At 44.7% G+C, this 16,035-nt stretch overlaps 1 protein-coding gene across 1 annotated transcript; it reads right to left on the bottom strand.

Annotated features, from left to right (window-relative positions):
• Positions 1 to 437: 437 nt before the first annotated feature.
• Positions 438 to 3,255, bottom strand: LOC117865225 (uncharacterized). Its single transcript, XM_034749378.2, has 3 exons — positions 2,569 to 3,255; positions 1,819 to 2,054; positions 438 to 1,223 (listed from the first exon to the last, which is right to left on the bottom strand). Exons 1-3 carry the CDS (start codon positions 2,837 to 2,839, stop codon positions 621 to 623), a joined length of 1,110 nt encoding a protein of 369 aa, XP_034605269.1. The 5' UTR covers positions 2,840 to 3,255; the 3' UTR covers positions 438 to 620.
• Positions 3,256 to 16,035: the final 12,780 nt, after the last annotated feature.

Here is a 16,035-nt window from a genome sequence, read left to right on the forward strand (position 1 = left end):
CAAAATAAATTATACTCATGATGCATCCACAGAGTCTCTATACTGTTCTTATTAGTGAAACAATTTTATAAAAATCACGACCTAATTCGAGCAGAAACGTGTCATATATACCAATGTGACTTACTAATAATGAAATCATAACTTCGAGAAACAAACTAATTCGATAACTATCGAAATACCAAGATAAAACGGGAATACCGACCCATACAAACAAGAAACAAAACCCAATCATCCAACCAACACGCGACATAACGCTATGGTTCAAAAGGGCGCTAAGCAAGCCAAGCTGCCAGGACATGCATGAGTGCATCGCTGCATAAGTCCTTGGACACACAAACAAGAGAGTAGTAGTATATTTTTTTCATATTTTTCGTATTTCATATTTTTCATTCCGTATTTCACTTTTATCCGAAAATACGAAAAATGAGCGGATGAAATGTAGAAAACGAATCGGGACGGATCCGATCGTTGTTTTCAACCCTAATACAAATGAAACAATTACATGATAGCTTAATTCACGTAAAGGAAACACTTTTGTTTACCAGGTCATATATAGAATCACATGTCGGTGGTAAGTCATCACGTTGGTATGATGACACGGTACCAGTTCTATAAGTTGTCTAAGGAAGAAGAGACCATGCAACCACCATGTGCAGGCTTGAGGATCCGATGTGAAAATAGCCTTCATTTCTCAGGGCTGACTTAGCTACAAAACCAAACTTCTTCTCAAGCTTAGTGCTGCTCTCGCCAGCGTCACCTAGCTGTTCAGCCTTGATGCCAAGGATCACTTCAGCCCTCTCCTCCACGACGACTACTCGGCGCTGCAGTGTGACCTCCCCATCCTCGTTGACGAACACCTCCTTGCCTCTGGTGTCCAGCAGCACTACATCCTCACCAATGCTCGTGTTGCAGGCAGTGAGGCGTGCACTAAAGTTGCCTGATCCCTTGCTGATGCGGGCAGTGATGGTCGCCTCCACGGAGCGCTTGACATGAGCGTACCTGACCTCCACTGTGCTATGCTTGCTTGAAAGCACCTCTGTTCTGGTGTAACTGAGACTGCCTCTGTAAGAAATGTTGTTGTATCCAAAGAAATCCAAGCATAAAATCTTGTCATCTTCAGGCAATGAACTCCCTTTGTCCTTCACTTTCAGGTCAATCTCAAAAACAGGCTCATCCCACAGCAGGATAGATCCGCTAGGACCTGTAAGTTCCAAAAGACAATCCTGCATACAGTGGCACACAAATTAAAGGCCAGCAAATTTCAATTGCCTTTAGGAACACCATCACTAAAGGTGCATCAGCAGCCAGACAAATTAAAGGCCCGCAAGTTTCAATTGCCTTTGGGAACACCATCACTAAAGGTGAATCAGCAGCCAGCAATTTATTTCACCAGTGATGCACATACAAAACCACTTAATAGCATTCTCTAAAATGAAGATTTAAGGATCAGGAATGTGCCCACCTACTGAAATCTTGCATGTCAGGGCCAGCCAACCAAGAACTGAAGTGGATACCAACTATAAAGCTAAATTTGATATACTTTTAAAAATATAACCAAGTTATACTATTTACGTTTTAAGAGCCAGCAGCAACATGCATAAAGTATCTCTGATGGAAAGGTTCTGATCCTAATTCACAGTATCAACCTGTATAAATATTTCTTCCGAATGCTAGCGTGGAGCTAAACGCCATAAAAATCAGCTGATATTACCAGTACTACCAAGCAGATTGCACCATATACATGCATTGAGATGCTTATACTAGATTAAATGGGAGATGGAATATGACTGAAGTTGAAACACAGATGTTTGAACATGCCTGAGAGGTGAGGGTCTGGCGATTATCTCTGCCTCGACTGAAGAGGTAGTTGCGCTTCCAGTCTAGGGAATCGCGCACAGCGACGATGTGCGCGACGATGCCATAGACATCTAGTGGCCATTGGAGGTCGCTGGTGATCTGATTCACCTTGACGAAGAAGACCTCCATGGTATCACCAGGTCCAGCAGTTGCTGGCAGCATCGGTATGTCCGTGTAGCACATGGGAGGGTACTGAGCTGAAAAAGGAAGGGGGTTATTTGTTAGTCCAGTCATCTATACCTAGACATCACAATTGATTGATGATGAAGCAAACAAATGCCGTGCATAAGGAAAAACTGTTACTCGTAGCTGTATATGATAAAATGGCTTGGAAAGGGGATTTATTTGACAAACAATGTAATTAGGAGCAAACATATGGGTAACTCACATAGATCTCAAGCCAATATCGGATCGAAACGGGTTCATATTAACATTTAATATTATCTTTTATTCTTTCTAAAATAAAATCAGTACGTTTTGTAAACAACAGGATCTAAAACGGATGGCCCACATCATGGCGTTCTTCTAAATTAAAGAATGTAGACCTACACCCCGTCTGGCTAGACAGATCGACCTCCTACCATTGATCTCAAGCACCAGTCCCCAGCAAGTTCACGCGTCTAATTATATATGCCTCCTTGATATAAGAAAAGAAACGAATGCTTGATCAAGACGAGGAAAAGCATGAGAGATGTGCAGGTGAATACGTACTCTCGGCCTCGAAGGGGATGGCGCCGTTTCTGCCGAACATCGAGAGCCAACTCTTGCGGTGCAACTCAAAGCAACTTTCCGGCCCCAGCTCCTCGTCCTCCTCCTCATCCGTCTCCATGGCGCTGCGGTGGTCGCCGTTGTCGGCCTCGCGGGGCCTTTTAGCATCGCCGCCCTGAAGCACTTGACCCGCGGCCTTCTCCGGATCCAGATCAGACCCCTTGTGGCCGTGGCCGTTCTCACCCAGCTTCGCCTCCAGATCCATCGCCTCCATATTCCGCCGCCGAGAAGGTTAGGGTTTTTGCCCCGCCACCGAAGAGAAGGTTAGCGAGACGCCTCTAGGGGGTACCCCGGACTAAACTTAGGCCCCCTTTGGTAGGGCTTCTCAACCGGCTTCATACCTGAAGCTCCGGAAATCTCGCTGAGAGGAGCCAGGAGAGGGAGGAGAAGCCCAAAAAAGGGGCTCCCCGCGGCTTCGTCCCCTTCGTGGGGCCAAAATCCCCATCTTGGCCATGGGCGCACGGGGTCGGAGGATGGCACGGGCGCGGGCGCAGGGAGGCCGGAGGACGGCCGGCGGCGCGGGCGCGGGGCGGAGGACGGCCGGCGGCGGCGGGCGCGGGGCGGAGGTGGCCGGCTGCGGCGGGCGCGGGGCGGAGGGCGAGCGGATAAGGCAAGCGGTGACAGAAAAGGATGCCAGCGTAGGGGGTGTGCAAGATGTGCTTATTGGCAGGAAAACCATGCATTTAGATACCTATACCTGTGAGCGTATCCCGGGGTCAGGCATCCCCGACCTCCGGAAGACCAAGCTCCGCCTCGCCCGACCGCAGGTCTAGGGTCGGGAGCGTCCGACCCCCCGCCGCAGGTCTCCGCCTCGCCCGACCCCAAGCGTAGGGGGTCGGGCTGACCCGGGCCCGCCAGACAAGTATCCGCCTCGGCCGCAGATCTCGTGGGTCCCCCTGTCGATCTCGCCATAAATGCGCCGCAGGTCTGTCAGGAAGAAGGATGACCGCGCTCCTCACGCAACCTGCTGCAAGTACCCATGCGCGGCCGCACTGTACAAGCTACAGTACCTGCGGCCTCCTCCCATTCGCCACAAGGCACTCATGGCCTGCGCCGCCCGGAGCAGAGGGAAGCCTCGCCCGTTCTCGCGTCCCGCGCGCCCGGCGGCAGGGATGTGACGTCCGCTCTCCGCAAGCCGTCAGCAGGACGGCGGGATCCGCCGCCTCCCCCAACGGACACCAGAGTCGCGACGAAACGCCCTCATCATGACCCGGCGGCTACAGCCACCGAGGAGGCCATCGACAGGGCGCGACGGCGGCCACCCTCCTCCGGCATACGTGCCGGCAGACGTCGAAGGCCGGCGAGGGACGCCGGGAACCTGGGAACTCGGTTCCTCCCTTCGTGTTGTATTTTTACCCAGCTATGTTTAACTCTTTACTGCTCCCCACACCCGGCCTCACCTGTAACCCCGGTGGTCTCCTTACGCTATAAAAGGAGGATCGGGGGCCTGAGGCGGGGGGCTCGACGCACAACTCAAGGCACCATAACGCCTCCAAGCCAACAGAACATACGGATCGGAGACACCCTGCTAAAGCATCAGTGCACACCCAAGAGACTTGGGACCGGATCCCTCTCTCACACCCTTGTAACCCCTACTACAGAACCCCGCCTGGGCAACACGAGCAGCTCCTGACATTGGACGTAGGGTATTCCTTTGCCCGAACCAGTATAAACCCTGTGTCTCCCGTGCCACCATCTCAAGCCTTACGCGCATATAAGAAATTTATTAGTCTAAGTCTTGATCCGCTAATCTTGACAACGACACTGATAGTCTTGTAAGTCTTTATTTATCTTTTTACGTGATACTGTTACTGTTATTCACTAATGATGTTATGAAATTAGATCTTGGCTATATAGGTAGCACTTTATAAAACCAGGTGCGACAAGGGGGAACCTATATTCCAAAACAACTATGCCCATTTCATCGAGTTTCAATGAAGCTGTCAGGGGAACAATGGATTCTCACAAACGTTTATGCACCCTGCACCCCAGAAGGGAAACTAGCTTTTATTGATTGGTTCAAACAACTATGCCCATTTCGGGGAACCTATATTCCAAAACAACTATGCCCATTTCATCGAGTTTCAATGAAGCTGTCAGGGAACAATGGATTCTCACAAACGTTTATGCACCCTGCACGCCGGAAGGGAAACTAGCTTTTATTGATTGGTTCAAACATGTTGACATGCCTGAGGAGGAAAAATGGTTAATAGTTAGGCCATGTTTAGTTACCCCCAACTCCCAACTTTGACACTATGTAAAAAGAAGATTCCCCATCACATCAAACAAACTTGCGTTATATGCATGGAGTACTAAATGTAGACAAAATTAAAAACTAATTGCACGTTTTGTTGTACTTTGCGAGACGAATCTTTTAAGCCTAATCAATATTTGGACAATAATTCACAAATACAAACGAAACGCTACAGTGTGCTACAGTGTTGGCACAGTAATTTTGCATCTTCCAAATTGGCCAACTAAACAAGGCCTTAGAGACTTTAACTTGATTAGGAAACCGGAAGATAAAAATAAACCGGGAGGAAATATCCAGGAAATGCTTCTCTTTAATGAAGCTATCAGTAGGCTAAGGCTAACAGAGATCCAGCTCAAAGGATGCAAATACACCTGGTCAAACAAGCAACAAAATCCCCTCTTGGAAAGACTAGATTGGTTCTTCATATCTAGCCATTGGACAACCTCCTACCCAAACACCTTTGCTTCATCGCTATCCAGAGATTTCTCGGACCATACACCATGTGTCATATCGATCTCTACAAGTATTCCAAGGCCACAGGTTTTCAGATTTGAGAATTATTAGCTAGAACATTATCAGTTCCCAAGCATTCTTCAACAAGGATGGACAAATCAGACTACAGGTACAGATAGGGCTAAGGCCATTGGGGCCAAGTTCAAGAACGTAAGGAAAATCTTCAGGATCTGGAAGGCCCAACTCCCGAACCTGGCTAAAGTGATACAAAACACCAAAGACACCATTCAATTAATAGACCTCATTGAAGAGTTCAGAGACCTTACCCTCCAAGAATGGAACTTCAGAGAACTCATCAAAGCACACCTGCAAAACCTGCTCCAGCAACAGAAGATATATCGGCAACAAAGAAGCTCCATAAATTGGGCCAAAAGGGGGGATAAGTGCACAAGGTTTTTTCATGCAAAAGCCTCAGTCAGAAATAGAATTAACTATATATCTTCACTGACCGATACCAATGGCCAAGTTGCCACAGGGCCTGATGACAAAGCCAAGATCATATGGGAAGCATTTAAAGAACGAATGGGAGATCAGAGTTCAGTCACATGTATTTTGATCTATCCTCTTTGATAACTCCAGATCCGGACCTAGATTGGCTCGAATCACCCTTTATAAAGGAGGAGATTGATAAAATTATTGGAGAACTGCCCAATAACAAGTCACCAGGCCTAGATGGTTTCAACTGGGAATTCCTCAAGAGATGCTGGCACTTAATTGCAGAAGACTTCTACAAACTGTGTGAAGGGTTTTATGATAGAAATGTCTGTGTTCAGAGCATAAATGCCTCCTATATTATTGATGACACATTACTGGTTATGGAAGTTGACCCATCCCAGCTCCTACATCTCAAGCATCTCCTTAACCAGTTCGCGAACTCAACTGGCCTCAAGATAAATTATAACAAGACAGTTATGGTTCCTCTTAACATTTCGGAAGAAAGATCACAAGAACTATCGTTGCTGTTCAACTGCCAAGTTGGCAGTCTCCCTTTTACATACTTAGGCTTGCCACTAGGCACGACAAAGTCCAACATTGCAGGGTTCATGCCCTTAATAAAGAGGGTGCAGGGAAGTTTGGGAGGTATATCAAACTTGCTTACTAAGGGAGGTAAACTTGAACTGGTGAACTCAGTCTTCTGCTCCTCCCCAATCTTTCACATGGCAACCTTGAAGCTTCATAAGGGTGTCATCAGGCAGCTTTACAAATATAGAAAGCACTGTCTTTGGAGAGGCCAGGACTTGAACTCCAAAAAACCATCTAAGGCAGCTTGGCCTATGGTGTGCCTGTCAAAACCGCAAGGAGGGCTGGGAGTTATCAACCTAAACACCCAAAATGACGCCCTGCTCCTAAGTTTCTATACAAGTTCTTTAACAAAGCTGACATTCCCTGGGTTCATCTAGTTTGGGATAATTACTACAATAACGGCAAACTGCCTGGTCAGCATAAAAAGGGCTCATTCTGGTGGAGAGACATAGTTAAACTACTGGACAAATTCAAAGGGATGGCATCGGTGTGGGTTTCAAATGGATCTATGGTTTTATTTTAGATAGATACATGGGATGGACAGGTGCCATCCCTGGATTTCCCACAGTTGTTCTCACACGCCAGAAATAAACCGATCTCATTCAAGGAGGCCACCGACACAGAACCGCTAACGCAAAATTTTCATCTCCTCCTTTCGGAAGAGGCTCAACAGCAATTAATGATTCTCCGGACCGACTGGCAAACGAGAGGGCATCCCATGATAAAGATCAATGGACCTACATCTGGGGCAGCCCTATCTTCTCGGTAGCAAAAGCTTACAAAGTTCTTACAGGCACGAGAAACACTCACCCGATTTATAGATGGATATGGAAGTCCAAATGTCAAATGAAACATAAGGTTTTCTTCTGACTACTACTTAAAGACAGGTTGAGCACAAAAGACATTTAGATACCTATACCTGTGAGCTTTGCATCCTACAGAAAAGGAAGACAATGCCACACTTATTCTTAAGAAGCAATTTTGCCAAAGCTTGCTGGGCTTCCATTGGGATTGTGGTCAACACAGCCAGGCCGCCAATTTACATTTTCAACTCCATCATGAAAAACTGAATGTGCCCTTTTACATGGAAGTCATAATTCTGATGGCTTGGGCTATTTGGTCTATGAGGAATGACTGGACCTTCAATAATACTGCACCGTGGGTGCAAGGATGCAATAGAAAATTCAAAGAAGAATTGACCACTGTCTGTCTATATCGGGCAAAACCGGCTTGGAACCCTGCCACGATGGCTTGGCTAGAGGCCCTGTAATCTTTCCTGTTTTCTTTCACTTCACACCGATCTCCATTTTTCTTCTGTAACTTGATTTTATTTCAATGCACTTCAGTAGGGGTTTCGTCCTCCTGTTCCTTCAAAAAAATTCGCTTGTGCCGTTTCCAAGACCCCTATGCTGCATAGACAAATCCTATATGTAGGTACCAGTTTTTTTTTATAACTAGGGACTTACGATTTGATGATGCATGTGCACAACACTAATACGTAGTTGTATATATACGTCTATTATTATATGTGGATAATTTAGTAATGGTTACATTGTAAAAGTGATATTTCGAATAGAATGACATTTTAGACTTTATGCTAGTGTCAAAAAAATATTATAGTGATACCATTTGTGTTATCTTACCATGATACCCGTATACTACCTATGTATGCTACCCATATCGCACGTGAAATTTTAGTACTATACAATTAATCTTAACCATCGGATGTTTTTTTACTAATCCCTTTCGAACACTAGTATAGCCTAATATTGTGCATCGTAAAAGAGCTCATCTATGATGCCACTTTGATTCACTGTGCACTATCCTAGCTCTATACCCCACATGTTATAATTTTTTACTGACAAATTTGATTCCAGCGTTTAGCTCAGTTTGTCTAATCTTAATTGTGCCTACACCTAACCTTTGTCAAGTGCCAACCAAACCCGCTAATGTTGTTGCCTGAGCTGAGACCGCACTCTTTTCACAGAAATCGCTACTCGCTCTATGCACTGGAGCCTACCCGGCCACAAATCTCTATGCACTGGATTTCACGTGGACTGGTGCCGTCGCACCAAATTGGATCTACAAGAAATTGTGACTTAGGATTGATACGTACACTTATAATTCCGTTCAAATTCTGCTGTTGTTATTAATGTGACTCAAATTTGCCTGAATGTTCTCTCGTGGTCAAGTTACGCTTTTGCAGGCATCCAGGCACGATCCTTGTTTTTTATTTTTTTTTAAAGTGATATATAGTTGAATTGGTGGTTAAAGCAATGAATGCATATGAAAAGGCCAGGTAAATTTTAAACGATGGCATACTGCATTGAGCGCCTACAGTCACAGTTGGTGCCATTGCAGGTATCTATAGTGGCTGACCGTACATTCTTTATCTCCTTCTATAGAGAGGTTTTGTAAAAGAAAAATCCTCGGCGCACCAATTTATTTGGTGTTACAAAATTCTTTGTGTCTAGCATGGCTATTTTCTTACTGGTGAGCATGTTATTGTACAGTCACATAAAAGATCAATGGCTTACAACATCTCAACATTGCAAGTAGCTAATATTAATTGGGGGGAAAATACAGCCCTTCACGGAAAAATATCAATGTCAACTAACAAGACAACAAGAAAATACCTCATCAACACAGGCCATATCTAAGCAATCTAACTGTTGAAAAGGGCATGCACTTAGATGATTGTGAAGGATGCTGACGAAATGTTACCTCAAGATATATGGAGCCCTATCTGATCTGTTTGTAATTCCAATCGTACCTGAAAGGCAATCAAAGTCCAATGACCAAGTAATAACAGCAAAAGGTGGTGGAACCGTGGAACGTGAAGGCAACCATTTCTACACTCATAAGGTTTTTCTAACTCTTTTTTATACAAAAACCTGTTTGGTACATAGGAATTTTTTTTGACCAAATTGGTTTTTGTGCTGTCTACCCAACACTATATGATTTTCCTCTCATAGCACCTTTCTCTGACCAAGAAAGTCTTGCAGCAGTCAAAGATGTTCCAAAAGACAAAAGACCAGATGGTTTTGGTTTGGGCTGCTACCATTTTTTTTTGCAACTTACTAAGCACCACATACATCAAACTTTCCGGGATTTTCATAACTGCACTCTAGATCGTGTGAGAATCAGCAGATCTTTCATGGTTCTGCTTAAGAAAAATAAAGATTATTGCACTCCAGATTCATATCAACCAATCTCTCTGTTAAATTGCCCAGTAAAATTGGTAACAACAGTTCTCTCTGCAAGATTCCAAATGGAAATTTAGCGAATCAAGAGCAAACTGGTTTTGTTAAGAGAAGATGTATAGCAGGCAACTTCATGGTTGCTGCAGACTTAGTTAAATATTTCAATGTTGCGAAAAAAGGAAAAAGAGAGTTGACATCCTTAAACTTGATGAAAGCTTTTGACACAGTTTTCTTGGGAATGCCTGTTCAGGCTTTTGCAAGTGAGAGGCATCCCAAAAGAATTGTATCAACTGGACGTCAGCTTTAAAAACAGCAGCAAAGACGGCGGTTTTATCAAATGGCACACCGGGACCCTGGATTCAAATGAGAAAAGGGCTTCGTCAAGGGGATCATCTTTCACCTGTGCGTTTCATAATAGTTGCAGAAATCCTTCAACAAAGAATCAACCGTTTTGCACCGGAAGGGGTTCTAAGACACCCATTCTACCCAACAGCCCTTGCCTAGTTCTACAATATGCAGACGAAACTTTGATCATTATCGAAGGAGATACTGTACAAGTGAAATGGTTACATGAGATCCTCACTGATTTTGCAAACAAACACTGGTGTTAATGTCAATTTTTTTAAAGTCCACCTTTATCTCTATATGTTGGAATGATTAGGAAATTCAAAGCATCTCAAACATCTTAAGCTGTCCAATTTCATCCTTCCCTCAAATCTGACCTAGATCCTGTGATCCTGTCTAAAATCCAGTCCAAGATCCTGTGATCCTGTGAAATCCAGTCACAAGATCCTGTGATCCTGTCTAAAATCCCACGTGAAATCCAGTCCAAGATCCTGTGATCCTGTCTAAAATCGATACTAGTATTGACACTTTCTCCAGGAGAGGTATAACCAGTGGTGGGAGGCTCATTTTAACTAACTCAGTCGTGACGACTAGATTAGCCTACTTGATGTCGTGTTTAGGGGTCCCTGAATGGCTGATATAAGAGATTGACAAAAGAAGAGCTTTATTCTGGAAAGGGGAAAACATGTGATCAGGTGAGAGAGGCCCGCGGGCTGCTGGGATCAGTAAAGGGCCTGTACATTTCTCCCGGCCCGTGTTGGATGACATGGGGATGGCCCAAAGCTGGAGCTTGATGATTAGGGCCCTGTTTGAGTTATCTGGCATAAGGGGTTGATGGGCTTACGGGTGTCTGATTCCCTGTCACATCTTGGCATACCTAAGCTTAGGCAAGTTTGAACAATTGGTAGGTGTTTGGTTGGCCACTAACTTTAGACAATATTCTTTTTGAGCTCCACGTGTCATAGAGTTAAAAAAATATAGCAAAATTCTCTTTGCTATGGTAAAATGTGGCTTCAAATTTCTTTATTTTGTAGTTTGCCACACTTGACAAAGGATAGATGTAGCAAATGGTGGCTAGCAACCAAACATCATCGCTGACTTGAGATTTGTGGCCGGGTAGGCTCCAGTGCATAGAGCGAGTAGCGATTTCTGTGAAAAGAGTGCGGTCTCAGCTCAGGCAACAACATTAGCGGGTTTGGTTGGCACTTGACAAAGGTTAGGTGTAGGCACAATTAAGATTAGACAAACTGAGCTAAACGCTGGAATCAAATTTGTCAGTAAAAAATTATAACATGTGGGGTATAGAGCTAGGATAGTGCACAGTGAATCAAAGTGGCATCATAGATGAGCTCTTTTACGATGCACAATATTAGGCTATACTAGTGTTCGAAAGGGATTAGTAAAAAAACATCCGATGGTTAAGATTAATTGTATAGTACTAAAATTTCACGTGCGATATGGGTAGCATACATAGGTAGTATACGGGTATCATGGTAAGATAACACAAATGGTATCACTATAATATTTTTTTGACACTAGCATAAAGTCTAAAATGTCATTCTATTCGAAATATCACTTTTACAATGTAACCATTACTAAATTATCCACATATAATAATAGACGTATATATACAACTACGTATTAGTGTTGTGCACATGCATCATCAAATCGTAAGTCCCTAGTTATAAAAAAAAACTGGTACCTACATATAGGATTTGTCTATGCAGCATAGGGGTCTTGGAAACGGCACAAGCGAATTTTTTTGAAGGAACAGGAGGACGAAACCCCTACTGAAGTGCATTGAAATAAAATCAAGTTACAGAAGAAAAATGGAGATCGGTGTGAAGTGAAAGAAAACAGGAAAGATTACAGGGCCTCTAGCCAAGCCATCGTGGCAGGGTTCCAAGCCGGTTTTGCCCGATATAGACAGACAGTGGTCAATTCTTCTTTGAATTTTCTATTGCATCCTTGCACCCACGGTGCAGTATTATTGAAGGTCCAGTCATTCCTCATAGACCAAATAGCCCAAGCCATCAGAATTATGACTTCCATGTAAAAGGGCACATTCAGTTTTTCATGATGGAGTTGAAAATGTAAATTGGCGGCCTGGCTGTGTTGACCACAATCCCAATGGAAGCCCAGCAAGCTTTGGCAAAATTGCTTCTTAAGAATAAGTGTGGCATTGTCTTCCTTTTCTGTAGGATGCAAAGCTCACAGGTATAGGTATCTAAATGTCTTTTGTGCTCAACCTGTCTTTAAGTAGTAGTCAGAAGAAAACCTTATGTTTCATTTGACATTTGGACTTCCATATCCATCTATAAATCGGGTGAGTGTTTCTCGTGCCTGTAAGAACTTTGTAAGCTTTTGCTACCGAGAAGATAGGGCTGCCCCAGATGTAGGTCCATTGATCTTTATCATGGGATGCCCTCTCGTTTGCCAGTCGGTCCGGAGAATCATTAATTGCTGTTGAGCCTCTTCCGAAAGGAGGAGATGAAAATTTTGCGTTAGCGGTTCTGTGTCGGTGGCCTCCTTGAATGAGATCGGTTTATTTCTGGCGTGTGAGAACAACTGTGGGAAATCCAGGGATGGCACCTGTCCATCCCATGTATCTATCTAAAATAAAACCATAGATCCATTTGAAACCCACACCGATGCCATCCCTTTGAATTTGTCCAGTAGTTTAACTATGTCTCTCCACCAGAATGAGCCCTTTTTATGCTGACCAGGCAGTTTGCCGTTATTGTAGTAATTATCCCAAACTAGATGAACCCAGGGAATGTCAGCTTTGTTAAAGAACTTGTATAGAAACTTAGGAGCAGGGCGTCATTTTGGGTGTTTAGGTTGATAACTCCCAGCCCTCCTTGCGGTTTTGACAGGCACACCATAGGCCAAGCTGCCTTAGATGGTTTTTTGGAGTTCAAGTCCTGGCCTCTCCAAAGACAGTGCTTTCTATATTTGTAAAGCTGCCTGATGACACCCTTATGAAGCTTCAAGGTTGCCATGTGAAAGATTGGGGAGGAGCAGAAGACTGAGTTCACCAGTTCAAGTTTACCTCCCTTAGTAAGCAAGTTTGATATACCTCCCAAACTTCCCTGCACCCTCTTTATTAAGGGCATGAACCCTGCAATGTTGGACTTTGTCGTGCCTAGTGGCAAGCCTAAGTATGTAAAAGGGAGACTGCCAACTTGGCAGTTGAACAGCAACGATAGTTCTTGTGATCTTTCTTCCGAAATGTTAAGAGGAACCATAACTGTCTTGTTATAATTTATCTTGAGGCCAGTTGAGTTCGCGAACTGGTTAAGGAGATGCTTGAGATGTAGGAGCTGGGATGGGTCAACTTCCATAACCAGTAATGTGTCATCAATAATATAGGAGGCATTTATGCTCTGAACACAGACATTTCTATCATAAAACCCTTCACACAGTTTGTAGAAGTCTTCTGCAATTAAGTGCCAGCATCTCTTGAGGAATTCCCAGTTGAAACCATCTAGGCCTGGTGACTTGTTATTGGGCAGTTCTCCAATAATTTTATCAATCTCCTCCTTTATAAAGGGTGATTCGAGCCAATCTAGGTCCGGATCTGGAGTTATCAAAGAGGATAGATCAAAATACATGTGACTGAACTCTGATCTCCCATTCGTTCTTTAAATGCTTCCCATATGATCTTGGCTTTGTCATCAGGCCCTGTGGCAACTTGGCCATTGGTATCGGTCAGTGAAGATATATAGTTAATTCTATTTCTGACTGAGGCTTTTGCATGAAAAAACCTTGTGCACTTATCCCCCCTTTTGGCCCAATTTATGGAGCTTCTTTGTTGCCAATATATCTTCTGTTGCTGGAGCAGGTTTTGCAGGTGTGCTTTGATGAGTTCTCTGAAGTTCCATTCTTGGAGGGTAAGGTCTCTGAACTCTTCAATGAGGTCTATTAATTGAATGGTGTCTTTGGTGTTTTGTATCACTTTAGCCAGGTTCGGGAGTTGGGCCTTCCAGATCCTGAAGATTTTCCTTACGTTCTTGAACTTGGCCCCAATGGCCTTAGCCCTATCTGTACCTGTAGTCTGATTTGTCCATCCTTGTTGAAGAATGCTTGGGAACTGATAATGTTCTAGCCAATAATTCTCAAATCTGAAAACCTGTGGCCTTGGAATACTTGTAGAGATCGATATGACACATGGTGTATGGTACGAGAAATCTCTGGATAGCGATGAAGCAAAGGTGTTTGGGTAGGAGGTTGTCCAATGGCTAGATATGAAGAACCAATCTAGTCTTTCCAAGAGGGGATTTTGTTGCTTGTTTGACCAGGTGTATTTGCATCCTTTGAGCTGGATCTCTGTTAGCCTTAGCCTACTGATAGCTTCATTAAAGAGAAGCATTTCCTGGATATTTCCTCCCGGTTTATTTTTATCTTCCGGTTTCCTAATCAAGTTAAAGTCTCTAAGGCCTTGTTTAGTTGGCCAATTTGGAAGATGCAAAATTACTGTGCCAGCACTGTAGCACAATGTAGCGTTTCGTTTGTATTTGTGAATTATTGTCCAAATATTGACTAATTAGGCTCAAAAGATTCGTCTCGCAAAGTACAACAAAACGTGCAATTAGTTTTTAATTTTGTCTACATTTAGTACTCCATGCATGTACCGCAAGTTTGTTTGATGTGATGGGGAATCTTCTTTTTGCATAGTGTCAAAGTTGGGAGTTGGGGATAACTAAACATGGCCTAACTATTAACCATTTTTCCTCCTCAGGCATGTCAACATGTTTGAACCAATCAATAAAAGCTAGTTTCCCTTCTGGCGTGCAGGGTGCATAAACGTTTGTGAGAATCCATTGTTCCCTGACAGCTTCATTGAAACTCGATGAAATGGGCATAGTTGTTTTGGAATATAGGTTCCCCGAAATGGGCATAGTTGTTTGAACCAATCAATAAAAGCTAGTTTCCCTTCTGGGGTGCAGGGTGCATAAACGTTTGTGAGAATCCATTGTTCCCCTGACAGCTTCATTGAAACTCGATGAAATGGGCATAGCTGTTTTGGAATATAGGTTCCCCCTTGTCGCACCTGGTTTTATAACAAAACTATATGTATGCCCAGATCTAATTTCATAACATCATTAGTGAATAACAGCAACAATATCACGTAAAAAGATAAATAAAGACTTACAAGACTATCAGAGAAACACAGCTGTCGTTGTCAAGATTAGCGGATCAAGACTTAGACTAATAAATTTCTTATATGCGCCTAAGGCTTGAGATGGTGGCGCGGGAGACACGGGGTTTATATTAGTTCGGGTAAAGGAATACCCTACGTCCAATGTCAGGGGTTCATACTGGTTCGGGCAAAGGAATACCGTCCAATGTCAGGAGCTGCTCGTGTTGCCCAGGCGGGGTTCTGTAGTAGGGGTTACAAGTGTGAGAGAGGGATCCGGTCCCAAGTCTCTTGGGTGTGCACTGATGCTTTAGCAGGGTGTCTCCGTGTGTTCTGTTGGCTTGGAGGCGTTATGGTGCCTTGAGTTGTGCGTCGAGCCCCCCCCATCCTCCTTTTATAGCGTAAGGAGACCACCGGGGTTACAGGTGAGACCGGGTGTGGGGAGCAGTAAAGAGTTAAACATAGCTGGGTAAAAATACAACACGAAGGGAGGAACCGAGTTCCCAGGTTCCCGGCGTCCTCGCCGGCCTTCGACGTCTGCCGGCGCGTATGCCGGAGGAGGGTGGCCGCCGTCGCGCCCTGTCGATGGCCTCCTCGGTGGCTGTAGCCGCCGGGTCATGATGAGGGCGTTTCGTCGCGACTCTGGTGTCCGTTGGGGGAGGCGGCGGATCCCGCCGTCCTGCTGACGGCTTGCGGAGAGCGGACGTCACATCCCTGCCGCCGGGCGCGCGGGACGCGAGAACGGGCGAGGCTTCCCTCTGCTCCGGGCGGCGCAGGCCATGAGTGCCTTGTGGCGAATGGGAGGAGGCCGCAGGTACTGTAGCTTGTACAGTGCGGCCGCGCATGGGTACTTGCAGCAGGTTGCGTGAGGAGCGCGGTCATCCTTCTTCCTGACAGACCTGCGGCGCATTTATGGCGAGATCGACAGGGGG

This window comes from Setaria viridis, chromosome 7 (genome assembly GCF_005286985.2).
Source record: "Setaria viridis chromosome 7, Setaria_viridis_v4.0, whole genome shotgun sequence".
Lineage (NCBI taxonomy): Eukaryota > Viridiplantae > Streptophyta > Magnoliopsida > Poales > Poaceae > Setaria > Setaria viridis.